This window comes from Triturus cristatus, chromosome 5_2 (assembly GCF_964204655.1).
Source record: "Triturus cristatus chromosome 5_2, aTriCri1.1, whole genome shotgun sequence".
Taxonomy (NCBI): Eukaryota; Metazoa; Chordata; class Amphibia; order Caudata; family Salamandridae; genus Triturus; species Triturus cristatus.
The window spans coordinates 1,006,232,344-1,006,246,235 of record NC_140588.1 but is presented as its reverse complement, the minus strand read 5'-3'; the positions used below and the strand labels follow the sequence as shown (position 1 = coordinate 1,006,246,235).

Genomic DNA, 13,892 nt, shown 5'->3' with positions numbered 1-13,892 from the left:
AGGCCTGTTCAGAGGGGACCCCTTACTTGCTTTAAGAGTGGTCAAGTGGGCCACAGGTATTATGATCCTCAGTGTCCCCTGAGGAACACCAATGCACTACCCCGTGCACCCCCCCCCCCACCTGGTTGCCAGCGTAGCACTGGGAGGGGAAGAGATGGGTGTCCAAAGTGGGTGGGATCCCGTAGAATTGACCCTTGGCTCGCTAGGAGACTTTGAGAAGGTCCCTAACCCCGCACTGCCTGCTAACACTATGAAGTACAGGCAGTGGGTAACAATCAATGGCCATAGGGTGGAGGCTCTGAGGGACACAGGTGCTAGTGTGACTGCTGTCAGCTCCCGGTTGGTGTCCATAGAGCAGATTGTCCCCCATGCATTCTGCCCAGTAGTGTCAGCAGACAACTCTGTGAGCCAGTGTGAAGTGGCTCAAGTTCTCTTTGAGGGGGGGGGGGGGGGGATGCGCAAGAGCTCAGATGCTCACTGCAGGACATGCAAGATTTGCGAGGCAAGTGGAAAGAGCGGGGAGAAGATCAAGGCCCCGCTCCAGCCCTTCCCGGTTGTCAGCACTCCATTCGAGCGAGTGGGTATTGACATTGTGGGGTCTCTGGACCCCAAGACAGCCATGGGCAACAGGTTCATCCTGGTCTTGGTGGACCATGCCACCCGGTACCCTGAAGCCATCCCCCTCAGGACAGTGACAGCCCCCATGGTGGGACGTGCACTGATGAGGATTTTCTCCCGTGTGGGATTCCCCAGAGAGATGGTGTCCGATAGGGGTACTAACTTCATTTTCAAATATATGAATTCTCTGTGGGAGCAGTGCGGAGTAACGTACAAGTTCACGACTCCTTACCACCCCCAAGGTAACGGGCTGCTTGAGAGATTCAACCGGACCCTTAAGGGCATGATTATGGGCCTAGAGGAGCCCATGAGGCGTAAGTGGGACGTTCTCTTGCCATGCCTGTTGTTTGCTAACCGTGAGGTGCCACAGAAGTCTCTAGGGTTCAGTCCCTTTGAACTGCTCTATGGTCACCCGGTAAGAGGGTCTCTGAGTTTGGTCAAGGAAGGCTGGGAGCAATCTCCCAGGAAGCCTCCCCAGGATGTGGTTAGCTACATGCCGGCCTTCAGGAACCAAACTTGGCGTTTCAGAAAACTTGCTGAGGCAAATCTGGAAGCCAGCCAGGAAGAGATGAAACGCTGGTACGATCAGAATGCCAGTCTGATCGAGTTTCAGCCTGTTCAAAAGGTTTGGGTCATGGCCTCAGTGGAGCCCTGTGCGCTCCAGGATAAGTGGACTGGCCCCTTTGAGGTGGTGGAGCTCAAGAGTCCGGCTACCTACTTGGTGGACTTGCAGTCTCCCAGGAACCCTCTGCGGGTCCTGCATGTCAACCGCCTGAAGCCCCACTTTGAGAGGTCTGAAGTGGGCATGATTCTAGCTACAGATGCTGGAACGGAAGAGGAGAGTGAGCCTCTTCCTGACCTCCTGTGGGCAGAGGAGAAAGATGGGTCAGTGGAGGGCGTGGTCGTCTCCCCCACACTGACCCCTGAACAGCAGAGGGATTGTCGCCAACTGTTGGGGCAATTCAGTGATCTGTTCTCCCTGGTGCCTAGTGTCACTGATTGGTGTGTCCATGGCATGGACACTGGGGATAGTCCTCCCGTGAAGCATAAGGGTTACCGAGTGACTGAGCGTACATTAAGGAGGTCTCCAAAATGTTTGCTTTAGGGGGGGGATTGAGTCCTCTAGCAGCCCTTGGTCCAGCCCAGTGGTCCTGGTACCCAAGGCTGCGGTACCTGGTGCCACCCCGGAACCTCGGTTCTGCGTGGACTACCGAGGTCTCAATTCAGTCACCAAGACTGACACGCACCCCATCCCCAGAGCGGATGAGCTCATAGATCAGCTAAGGGCTGCACGGTACCTCAGCACGTTTGATTTGACGTCCGGGTTCTGGCAGATCGCCTTGACCGATGGGGCAAAGGAGAGGTTGGCGTTCTCCACGCCTGACAGGCACTACCAGTTCCGGGTGATGCCCTTTGGGATGAAGAATGCCCCTGCCACCTTCCAGAGGTTGGTCAACAGAGTGTTGTTTGGGCTGGAAGATTTCGGCGCCGCCTACCTAGATGACATTTCAGTGTTTAGTTCCTCATGGGCGGGCCACCTGCGCCACCGCTGGGAAGTGTTGATGGCACTGCGAAAGGCAGGCCTCAAGATCAAGGCAAGCAAGTGCCAGATTGGGCAGGGTTCTTTGGTGTACTTAGGACATCAAGTGGGGAGCGGGCAGGTGGCACCCCTGCAACCCAAGATTGAAACCATCCTGGCTTGGGAGCCCCCAAGGACCCAGACACAGGTGAGAAGCTTTTTAGGACTCACAGGTTATTACAGGAGGTTTGTCAAAGGGTATGGCAACATTGTTGCACCCTTGACTGAGCTGACTTCTAAAAAGCAAACAAAGATTGTGAACTGGACTGACACCTGTCAGAAAGCTTTCGTTGCCCTGAAGACTGCCATGTGCTCCGCACCAGTACTCCAGGCACCCAACTTTTCAAAGGAATTTGTTGTCCAGACAGACGCTTCCGAGCATGATGTGGGGCAGAGCCGGACTGGGAATCAAAACCGGCCCTGGCAAAGTGCTCGGTCGCCCCCCCCCACCCCCTGGGGGGTAGGGGGTGCCGCAAAGCTCTTTGCCAGGGCCGGTTTTCGGACGATTTTGTTACAGGGACGATTTTGCAGCTATGCTGCAAAAACGGCCCTGTAACAAAAAACGGCCCCCAGGGGCACAAAACCGGCCCCCACCCGTGCGGCGCACCGGGGGATTGCCCGGTGCCCGCTACGGCCAGTCCGGCCCTGGTGTGGGGGCCGTTCTGTCACAGATCAATGAGGAGGGCCTAGACCAACCTGTGGCTTTCATTAGTAGAAGGTTGCTCCCCCCGGAAACAGAGGTGGAGTGCAATTGAACGCGAGGCATTTGCTGTGGTCTGGGCATTGAAGAAGCTGAGACCATACCTGTTTGGGACTCACTTCCGGGTTCAGACAGACCACAGGCCCCTCAGATGGTTGATGCAGATGAGGGGGGAGAATCCAAAGTTGTTGAGGTGGTCCATTTCTCTACAGGGTATGGACTTTACGGTGGAACACCACCCTGGTACAGAACACGCCAACGCTGACGGTCTGTCCAGATTTTTCCGCCTCAGTGATGAGAACTCCCAGGGGGTGGGTAGTTCTCCCCACATTTCAGCTGGAGGGGTTACGTGTTAGACCTGGCACCATTGGCGTAGATCTCCCTTCCATTTTTGTCGTTTAGGTCTCCTTCATGGTTGCTGGCGTTAGATGTTTTGGGAGCTGTGCCACTGCCATTCAGTGACACAGCGCGAATGCTCCTTATTATAAAATAACTGATGAACCGGTGAAGTCTTAGTAGTACCAAGGAACATGCTAGGGAGGTCGAATTTGGTATGCTTCCGCTCCAAATATTAACGTGCATCTGGTAGTAGTGATTGTCTTTATGTTCTGCGTGTGCAACTGCCGCTTTTGGAAAGTAGGTATCTTTTTCTCTAAGTCTTTCTGTGCGTTTCACTGGTATGTGTATTGGTTGTCTGGTTTAGAGGGCCAGGGCAGGCCGGGGCTGACCTGGGTCGAATGGAGAAATCTGCCGTTGAAGTATGGGGAGGGGTGACCCCTTTGATCTGAGCAGGGCTGTGCCTGGCAATGTGAATGATGGCTTCACCTCCTGCTCGGTGTCTGATGGTGGGCCCCTCTCCCTGACAGGGAGGATGCAGCCTCGTAAATAAAGTGACCCAAGTCGACACCAAACTGGTTCTGGCCGGGTTGAGTGATTTGTGACTCTCTCAAGAACAAAGACTTTTGGGGTATAAAGATATGAGCTGAAACCCCTTCGTGTTGTGTAACTTCGGGATGCCAAGACGAACCTCTGGCCGTGTAAACGAGAGGGAGTGGACTTTGAAACTTTGATCCATCCACTGAAGCAACTACCCAAGGGCCTGAATTGAGCTTGCCTCCTGCTGAAGTCTCAGGGACATTAGACTTCATTCATCAGCAGCCCGGATTCTTATTGAGAGGACTCCTACTCACAGGTGAGGCCTCTGTCGAGAAATCCAGGGCCTCTGGATCTACTGTGGGGAACGCTGCATTTGCCTTGCCTACGGAAACTATTGCTATCGCCATTGTGGGCCACTGCAGCTGAGGAGCTGTGCCACTGAGCGCCCACGCTAGCTCCGCATCGAGATCCTGTCCCAGGATTACCGTGAGTGCACGCTGCGGATCGCAACCGCCCAGGGACTGTGGCCGCTGTGGGTCCGCCTGCCATTCCGCACCCTCTCTGAGGAGCTGTGTACCGTGCCCCTTTATATCCTAGGTACTTTGTACATTGTGCATCACTGGGTCGCCTAGACCCCGGCCCCGAACCAAGTTTGTTCCACCCGCACGCACAAGTGCTTTCATCGCTCCTGAGACGAATCTGTAATTATGTGTATTGTGGCTCTATGAGCATTTCCCAATTTCGTGTTTAATCTATATAAAGATAACTATTTTTTTATAATTGCTTGTGGTGTCTATTTTGTAGCGTCCTTCCTGCGTTATTGTGTATGGTCCTAAATGCTTCACACACTGCCTCTGAGATAGGCCTGTCTGCTCGTGCTACGTTACCACAGGGTTGAACAGGGGTTATCAAAGGGTGTAGCCCCCTTACTCTGACTTAAGAAGAAGGGCCACTATTTGACATCGGCACCAGCCACTGTCAACTAAAGACCCCCATTTCTAACAGTGGCCAAGCGAAACATTGCACGTCTATGGAGGGCCCCGAACCAACCCAGCATTGCCGATTGGGCCAAGGACATGGACTGGTGTATGGTGATGGAAGTTCCTATATATGCCTCTAGGGGGTGCCCGACGAAATGGTCACAAATATGGGGTCATAGAACACTTTGACCCCATGAGGGTGCTGCTGTAGTTGTATAGTATGCGACTCTTGATGACACTTATAAGGTACTGTGCAATGAGCGATTACTGCTGTACCAATGTGCTCTACGGACCCTTTGAGCATTGTAGTGCTTTGATTGTTTACATGCCTTTTTCAATCAAAAGAATTTAAAAAAAAAATTAAAAATAAAAAGAAATTAGGAAGAGGTAATCTGGTTGACTTGGCTGGACATTGATAGTTGACCACAATTCCCTAATGGGGCGCCTGAACAGATGAAGCACAATGCAGCAGCGGTTTCCATGTGGGTGATGGCGAGCCAGCAAGTCACAGTGGTTACTGGTGAGCGGTTATCTTGAAGAAGGGCTGCCAGAGTACAGGGGTTCAGCTGGTGTAGGAAGTTGGCGTAGATGCTGCTTATCTTGTCATGGAAGGAGAGAGTGAGTTAGGAGCTGAGCTCCTGAGGTGGGGTGATGATAGTGGAGATGGCAGCGGGAGAGGTTAATTTCTTCACTATGGAGAAGATTTCCTTAAAATTGTTGGTGCGGTTGTCAATCTGCTTGGTCAGTGCAGAGTGCTTAGTGGCTTTTAGTTGTTAGTGGTATTGTCAGAAGGGTTTATTTGGAGGCTTACTTGTTGCTGTCGTTGTGACAGCTGTTACAGCAAACAAATGATGGACGGAATGCTGACAATGCAAACATTCTCCCCCAGTCAAAAGATCTGGGTTACATCCATTGTTCTTTTGCCCACTACGCCACCCCAGTTTGGACCCAGCCATATGCAAATCAGTCTTGACCCTGTGCCCCATGGGAACAGTCCAGACTGAACTGCCAGACCATGTCCTACCTGGACCGGAAACAAGCATCCTGGGACCGGTTTCAGGGTAGGTCACCCTTCTTCAGCCAGGCTAGCTTGAATCCAGTGGCGCAGTGAGCAAGGGACCCACGTCTGGGCATACCCATCCCACTTAGGGCGAAAAGTGTTACAGCAAACAAATGATGGACGGAATTCTGACAATGCAAACATTCTCCCCCAGTCAAAAGATCTGGGTTAAATCCATCGTTCTTTTGCCCACAACGCCACCCCAGATTGGACCCAGCCATATGCAAATCAGTCTTGACCCTGTACCCCATGGGAACAGTCCAGACCGAAGTGCCAGGCGATGTCCTCCCTGGACCGGAAACCAGCATCCTGGGACCGGTTTCAGGGTATGTCACCCTTCTTCAGCCAGGCTAGCTTGTTGTGACAGCGGCGCTCAAGCGGTTTGCAGTGGTGCTTGGTGAGTCGTAGGTCACCTTGTACCAGCTTGCTTGAGGTCTGGTCCTTGCAGTTTGTGGTTTTGAGTGGGGCCAGAGCGTCTGCCAAAGGGGTGATCCAGTAGCTTAAATGGTGGATGGAACAGGAGAGGTTGTCTTGATGCAACAGGCTTTGGTTTTGCAGTTTTGTGGCCCAGGTCTTTTTAGAGATTGTGTTTCAGTTACAGAGGTTGGATTTGGATGGGGCAGTTCCCAATTGGTAATTGAGGTGCAAGTCAAGGCGGATGAGGGAATGGTCAGTCCAGGTGAAAGGGGTAGGTTTATCTACTATGATGTCTGAGAAGTTGGTAAAAAAAATAGGGTGTAGTAGATGGCAGGGAGTGTGGGTGGGGTCTTCATTAGGAAAGTTCAAGTGTGTTTAGGTTGTCTAAGAGGTTTGTGGTGTTTGGGTTGGTGAGGTTCTCAAGGAGAAAATTGAGGTTGCTGAGTGTGATGAGGCAGCTGGAGTGGAGTACGAGAGGGGTGATATAGTCTGTGATGGAGTTTCTGAAATCGGCTCTTGGTCCAGGTGGCTGGTACAGCAGGGGTTCACGCAGGGGGAAGGTGTTGGAGATGCTAAGTTTGAATGCCAGGGGTTCCAGTTTGTCGCATGTGTCAGCCTCAGTAAGGAAGCAACAGAGGTTTCATCTTTTAGCTGAGCAAATTAGAGGTTTTGAAGGGACCTCAGTGTTTTTTTAGCCTGGTGCACCCATCTCTTGCTAATCCAATGCCCTTTTTTATTTCCTGTAGAGACTGCCTTAACAGCCTTGCCTCAGTGTGTGTGTGTTGGAACCTCCATAAATAAGTCTCCATGGTTACCCAGAATAGGCAGCTGTGTCTATGGTTTTGTTTTGAGGCATGAGGAATGTCTTCACCAGGTACTTGCTTCCCAAGATGCACGACTCTCCTGCATAAGCTGTGAGACAAGCACATGAAGACTTGTTTGAGAATGCCAATTGCTCATGCCCGAAAACTCTGTTCCTCTGAAGTGTTGGGTGGATGCATCCACTTGTAGCATTATATTTATCCATTATCTGTGTCGCTGCAAGCATCTAGGTGCATGATTAGCTTCCACAATGGCAGCAACATGTCTGGAAAATATATGCAGCATTTCACAGCAGATGTGCATATGATGAGGTGTCTGTCAAGCTTTAACAGCTGCACTTAGGAAATGGTAATCATAGTGAAGTGAAGTGTGTACACTGGACTATTTTAATGCCATTAAAAACCAATCTTGGAACCCCATCTTCTAGCACATGTAGTTTGACTGAATCTGTAACCTGCGAAAATGCAAAGCAAACGTATGGCCCTTATAGTCCCATAGCAGCCCCAAAACGTCTGTATAGGTGTGCAGTGGCCTAAGACTACAGGGCATAGAGAGGTTTTATTTCTGCTAAGCAAACAAGGGTTCATCGGTTTGTCTTTTGGCTTTCTATCCCACTTGGCAGGAGATTATAATGCTTTACCTTAAATCGGATTCAGCAGAGAGGTCTGTGAAAATGAACTTTGTGACAGAATGGCCTTCTTCACTACTCTGTGTTGGTATTAAGACTAGTTCCCCACATATATTGGTGCACTCGTCTTGTTTCACAGACTTCTCTATGTCCTTTTATAACTTTTACTTGGAAAGAGGAGGAAAAGTCATTTCTCCTAGGCATTGGAATGGGAGCATGTGGCTGGCGAGAAATAACGCCAACAATACTTGATCGGCCGCTGCATGTAGCCAAAACGCAGTCTGTTTCGCACTGGAATGGCACGTCCTTTTCTTAGTTTCCTCCCCCCCCCCAACAATAACGATCCACTTGCACTTTAAAGAAAACTCTGGTCAAATTATATTTTGAGCTAAATGCAGGTATGATTTTTGAAACGGCACAAAAAGTCAAAGGCGTAGAATGTAATAAGGTGCTCAAAATAATAGGATTTGAATCACAAAGGAAAGGTGATAATGTAATAACTTGCAAAATAATTTTACACTTGCACATGTGGGCGATTATTTACATACTCTGGCAATTGGATTCATAGCCATTCATGAAATCATCTGACTTAAGTTTCACGCTACTCAATATCTGTACGTATTTCTGTGTATAATGTTTAATCACCCCTACACACGAAAAGGGTTAGTGGAATATCTCCAATTTCTACATATTAAACAGTTTGGTTGTGAATTCTTGAAAATGTACACTTTTGTAATACTGCTCCCTTCTTACATAGGTGAACTGTAAACCCCAGATCGAGTGGTGCATGTTCGTTCTATTATCACACTACTTGCATCAAGTTAGCTCATATCTAAGTGCACTGTAGGGGTTGTGTTGTCATGAGCGATGCGACAGGGCCAGTTTAAAACTCTATTTTTATTGGATGATTGGCAGCAGATTATTCCATCTCTTTCTACTAGAAAGTGTGAAGTTTACACGTTATGTTTTCTTCCTATCTGGGCTGATATATTTTTGTTGTTTATATTATGGTTGCTGCCATGTTAACATGGGCACTTGCAGTGGAAGCTAAAATGTCTACTTGAGAGGATGCATTATCCCCATACATTGTGTTTGTCGGGTCGCTAAACTTATTAACATGAGATAAAAATTGGTGATCAGGTGCTATAAAAAACACTTTATTTAATCATAGCTTGGAGAGGCTTTGTGATGGAACTATCAGACCAGAGGTCATGCCGCTTTGCTGTAAACCAGCCCCAGTCTGGGGGTTTTCAGGAGATCCAAGGGTGGTACAGAGAAGTGGCCTTCAGCCCTGCACTGATTATCATTCCAGAGAAAAGGCTGGGATATAGAAAAGCTAAACGGCTATTTCTTAAAGAGAAAGGTATGCTGTGCGATCTATCTTAAGAAGCTCAATTTATAGACTTGCTATTTGCTGATTCTGCCTAATTTTAGCAGAGCACTTAGAAGAAGTAATAGGGACTTGCTAACCATGTTAAGAATGGTCATATTTTTTTCCCGGTGGCCATGTTGTGGATTGCTGCATTTATTTTCGCATTCTGTGTGGTTACTGTTTTTATTTTATCCATTAGAATATTTAAAACAAGTAAGTTTTATTCTGAGTTTTATAGTTCTTTTTTTAATGTATTATTCATTTACGAAAGATGGTTTGAGGCTCCACTGTGACCCTGAACTCATCTACAGCAATTCGTTGTGACCAGAAAACACTCCCCGTACAGTACTGCTTAGGGGGCGGTGTACGGGTTCCATTGTACCTGAATTTCTAATTTGTGAAGGTGCACTGGTCCAAATCCTTCCAATAGGGGGTTAGAAATCCGATCGCTGCTGCTCTGGGGAGGTCACGATCATGAGAATGTGATGTAGCAGATGATTGTACAACACCCAAGATTTAGTAAGTCTAAATTTGCTACGCAACTCCTTGATCACTCCTCAACACTGCCCTCTTTCTCCTGCTTACACTCCTGAAGAAGGCCATTCATGTATGCCGATACATAATCTAGAATTCTGGCGTACATTGTAAACATATAAGGCAAGTTTGGGTATGCTTAGGTTTGCCGTACCGAGTTTTGTTTTTCTGTGTGACAGGAGGTGTATGTTGGTGCAGCATAATACAACCTCAGAGAAAACACTATGATTGTATGTCATATTTAATGGACAGGAGGACACCTTCAGAAGTCGCCATACTGGTTGGGGCATAACTGTGCCAGCCTGCATCCTCTAGGCGACATAGGTTTCAGTTCTTGTGTGCAGCCATTACTTCAGCTGACTGAGGATACAATGAGATATATCAGCCATGCAGTACAAGTTCATGCTGCTGGTAAGGTGAGAACAATGAGATATATCAGCCGTGCAGTACAAGTTCATGCTGCTGGTAAGGTGAGAACAATGAGATATATCAGCCGTGCAGTACAAGTTCATGCTGCTGGTAAGGTGAGAACAATGAGATATATCAGCCGTGCAGTACAAGTTCATGCTGCTGGTAAGGTGAGAACAATGAGATATATCAGCCGTGCAGTACAAGTTCATGCTGCTGGTAAGGTGAGAACAATGAGATATATCAGCCGTGCAGTACAAGTTCATGCTGCTGGTAAGGTGAGAACAATGAGATATATCAGCCGTGCAGTACAAGTTCATGCTGCTGGTAAGGTGAGAACAATGAGATATATCAGCCGTGCAGTACAAGTTCATGCTGCTGGTAAGGTGAGAACAATGAGATATATCAGCCATGCAGTACAAGTTCATGCTGCTGGTAAGGTGAGATTTGGCTTGTTTCCGCTTTGCCCCTGCAGGTTTAAGTATTGCTAAATATACCCAATAATTTCTGCAGTAGTATCATAAAACCAATTTTAAAAAGTGACGCGTTGACTTATAGAAATATAGTTCTTCACTTTGTCAAACATGGGACCTGCAGATAACGTGAATTAAAAAAGACTCAAATCATCCAATCTAACGCTATTTAATGTATTGAACTCAGAAGTATGGCTGGGTTACCCCCGCATGTATTGATGCACAACCATCAAGATCCCACCATTGCATAGACTCAGAGCCATCTAGCAAACTGTACAGAAGGAGTTTACACTGGATGCTGCTAGTCACGTCAACTCATCTGTACGTGACTGCATTATTTAAGTGCTTAAACTTCATCTTCTTTAAGAGGACATTCAATGAAGCTAATATTATGCAAAGTAATAAAGAGCACATCATAAAAATTAGATACAAACAGTAATCATATTAGGAACATCGATAGGAGGTTACAAACAATTTTCTTTAGAGGAAGGAAAGGTTTGAATAAAAGCGGTCAACAAGAAGTACCCTCAAATGAAACATACTTATAGAAGGGTACATAAAAACCATAATGATTAGTTGCATAGGCCATAACGATATAGATCTGTTACAAAAGTAGCGCAGCAGAAGGAAGGTCGTGCATCTCTGAGTAACTAGTAAAAGAATTCAACATGATTCTTGGCTCACCTGAGAGTGCCTGAACTCCTTTGGACTGTGTATTGCCAGCTTTCTCCTGCAAACTTCCAATCCATTTAATGATCCTCTGTTTTTCAACGGATGGAGCATTCTCAAAACTAGAGAGTTCATCTACAATAACAAAAATAGACCAATAAGCAATTCTCAGAGCTAGCAGAGAGACATAACTTGTAAACCTAATCCAAAGGAGGCATCACCAGATAGGTTTGTTAAGTACTGCTGTATTACAAAAAGAAAGCTAGGCACTTGTAGATGAATGGGCAGCACTAGGTCAAAGAGGTATTTTGACTGCAAGCACAAAATCACAGCTCCTTAAAGGAAAACAAAGGTGTATCAAACCAGATCATATGTCAATCTGGAAAAAAACAAATAACGAAACAAGCAATAACTGGCAAACAGCGTAATGGGGTTTGAAGGACACAGCTTTTACATTTTCCAATGCTTGGTCTCAATGCCTGCTGGGTGCAACACTTTACTGCTATGCATAATGCTACTGGAAGGAGTCCAGCCTACAAACAGAATAGTGCTAAGGCTTTAAATAACACAAAGGCCCAATCTGGGAAAAGTCCCTTTTAGCGGGAACCTGCAGAGACTACATCTTACCAGAAATGTTTTTGAAGGGGCGGTGTTGAAGAGGTCCCCATTTACATTGAATATCCCCCTGTGGATGCTACCACAATTTCAGATTATTATACGAGTGGTATGTCCTTCTGGAACTGGCAATCCGGGTGAAAGATGTATACTTCAACTGTAAAATTATGTCTTTTGCCCAGAGCAAAGAACTGTTTGGCATAGGCCAGGGCAATTTGTGTAATATGCAAACATAGCACACACAGTTATGAAATCGTTTTCCTGAGGCCCTTCCAGAACATGCAATTATACCACAAATCCTGGAATTAGGAGGCTGTAGGAGATTCATTACACTACTGTCGACAACCTTAATAGAAGTTAGAGAGGGAAATATGGAAAAAGTATGGAGTAAATGGGTGGAGAAGTGCCTAGATTCCTTTCCCCTTCGTGATTGGAAAAAGGCTTGTGAAGAAGCCAAGAGAATCTTCGCTAATGCCCTCTTTAAAATGATCCAGTTCCACTTCTTGCATAAAACGTAACTTAACCCCAAAGACTGACACAGGTATATCCTGGTAAACGGACCATGTTGGAGAAATGTGAGGAAGAGAGGGCAGTCTTTCTGCATGTAACTTGGTGCAGCCCGAGGGGGAGAACTTTTGAGCACAGGTGTGTAGGAGCCAGTCACATATGACTGGAGTAGAGCTAGACGCATATTTAAAGAAATGCCTACTGAGTATATTTCATGTAAAGGTCAGAAAATGAGAATATGAATATCTTTAGCGACGGGGTTAGCTAAATTACGCATTGCAATTCACAGGACTTCTGGAGTATGGGAAGTGGAAAAAAGATTTCCAAAAATGGGCTCTGGCGGATGAGCAACATATTAAGACAACAAGAAGAGACAAAAAAATCTAACTGAAGACCTGGTGGAGTGGGTTGACATGTTGACTAAAGTACTAGACCCCCCTGAATAGCAGATCACCCTGGCTGATGAAAGAGGACTATATGATAGGGTGAGGAGATGGTCCCGGTTTGTTCGTAATGGGATATGTCATTTATTTTAAGCTGCATAAGAGATGTACAAATGGACATATGTAGGTGTATTGCAGATCCTAAATTAAATACCTAAGTAAGTAAGTAAGTAAGTAAGTAAGTAAGTGAGGGTTTTATATAGTGCTCGATTGCCGAGGCGTCTTGGCACTGGAGAAACATAGAAAGATGAGGGAGTCCACAACAACAAGCTTCACTACTAGACTGGAAAGAGCCATGGTTTTCGAAGGCCACGGAATTTGGAACGAGCTGGCTGAGATCTAATATCCAGAGCCAGCCTCTTCCAGAGTTTGGGAGCCAAGTATGAGATGCATCCACCACCCAATCTGGCTTTCATCCATGTCGGGATTTTAACCAAAACCCGATTAGCAGACCTTAATGAACGCACTGGACAATACCACTGGAAAACGTTGCGGTATGCCAGAGGACCACCACCATACAGGATTTTGAGGACCAGGCAAAGGGCTTTAAATTCAATACGCTGCTTAACAGGGAGCCAATGAAGGCTCCTAATGGCACCAGAAATATGATTGAATTGATGAATGTAGGCTCCTAATGGCACCAGAAATATGACTGAATTGAGGAATGTTGAGTAATGTCCGAGCAGCAGTATTCTGAAGGGATTGCAGCTTAGTCAGCTGTCGTTTGTCAATCCCTAAATAAAGGGCATTACAATAATCGATGAGGGACAATACTAGAGCAACCACCACAGTTTTCCTCAGCGCCATTGGAAGGAATGGTAAGATCTTCCATAGGATTTTTAATGTGAAATAACATGCCGAAGAAACTTGATTAATCTGAGGGGAGAAATTAAGCTGTATGTCCCAGACAACACCCAGATCTCTCATCTTGTCCACTGGTGACGGACACTCTCCTGCCTCCGTTGGCCACCAGGCTGTATTCAAATAGGAGGGCCATTGCCAAACTCCATGACTTCGGTCTTCTGTGTATTTAGTTTCAAATAGTTGGTGTGCATCCATTGTATGATGCAACCAAGACAGCTATGAAACCTTGCCGACGGCACCTCACTAACAGAAGATATTGAAACTATAATTTGAGTGTCGTCGGCATAAGACACAATAGAGAAGTCAAAGTCTCTAACTAGATTGGCC

At 46.9% G+C, this 13,892-nt stretch overlaps 1 protein-coding gene across 1 annotated transcript in view; it reads right to left on the bottom strand.

Annotated features, from left to right (window-relative positions):
• C5_2H8orf48 (chromosome 5_2 C8orf48 homolog) overlaps positions 1 to 13,892 on the bottom strand; it is a 285,118-nt gene that overhangs the window by 219,031 nt on the left and 52,195 nt on the right. The window contains exon 3 of the mRNA XM_085608284.1: positions 11,152 to 11,271. Coding sequence (XP_085464410.1) covers positions 11,152 to 11,271 — 120 coding nt within the window. The remainder of the gene's footprint in view (positions 1 to 11,151; positions 11,272 to 13,892) is intronic.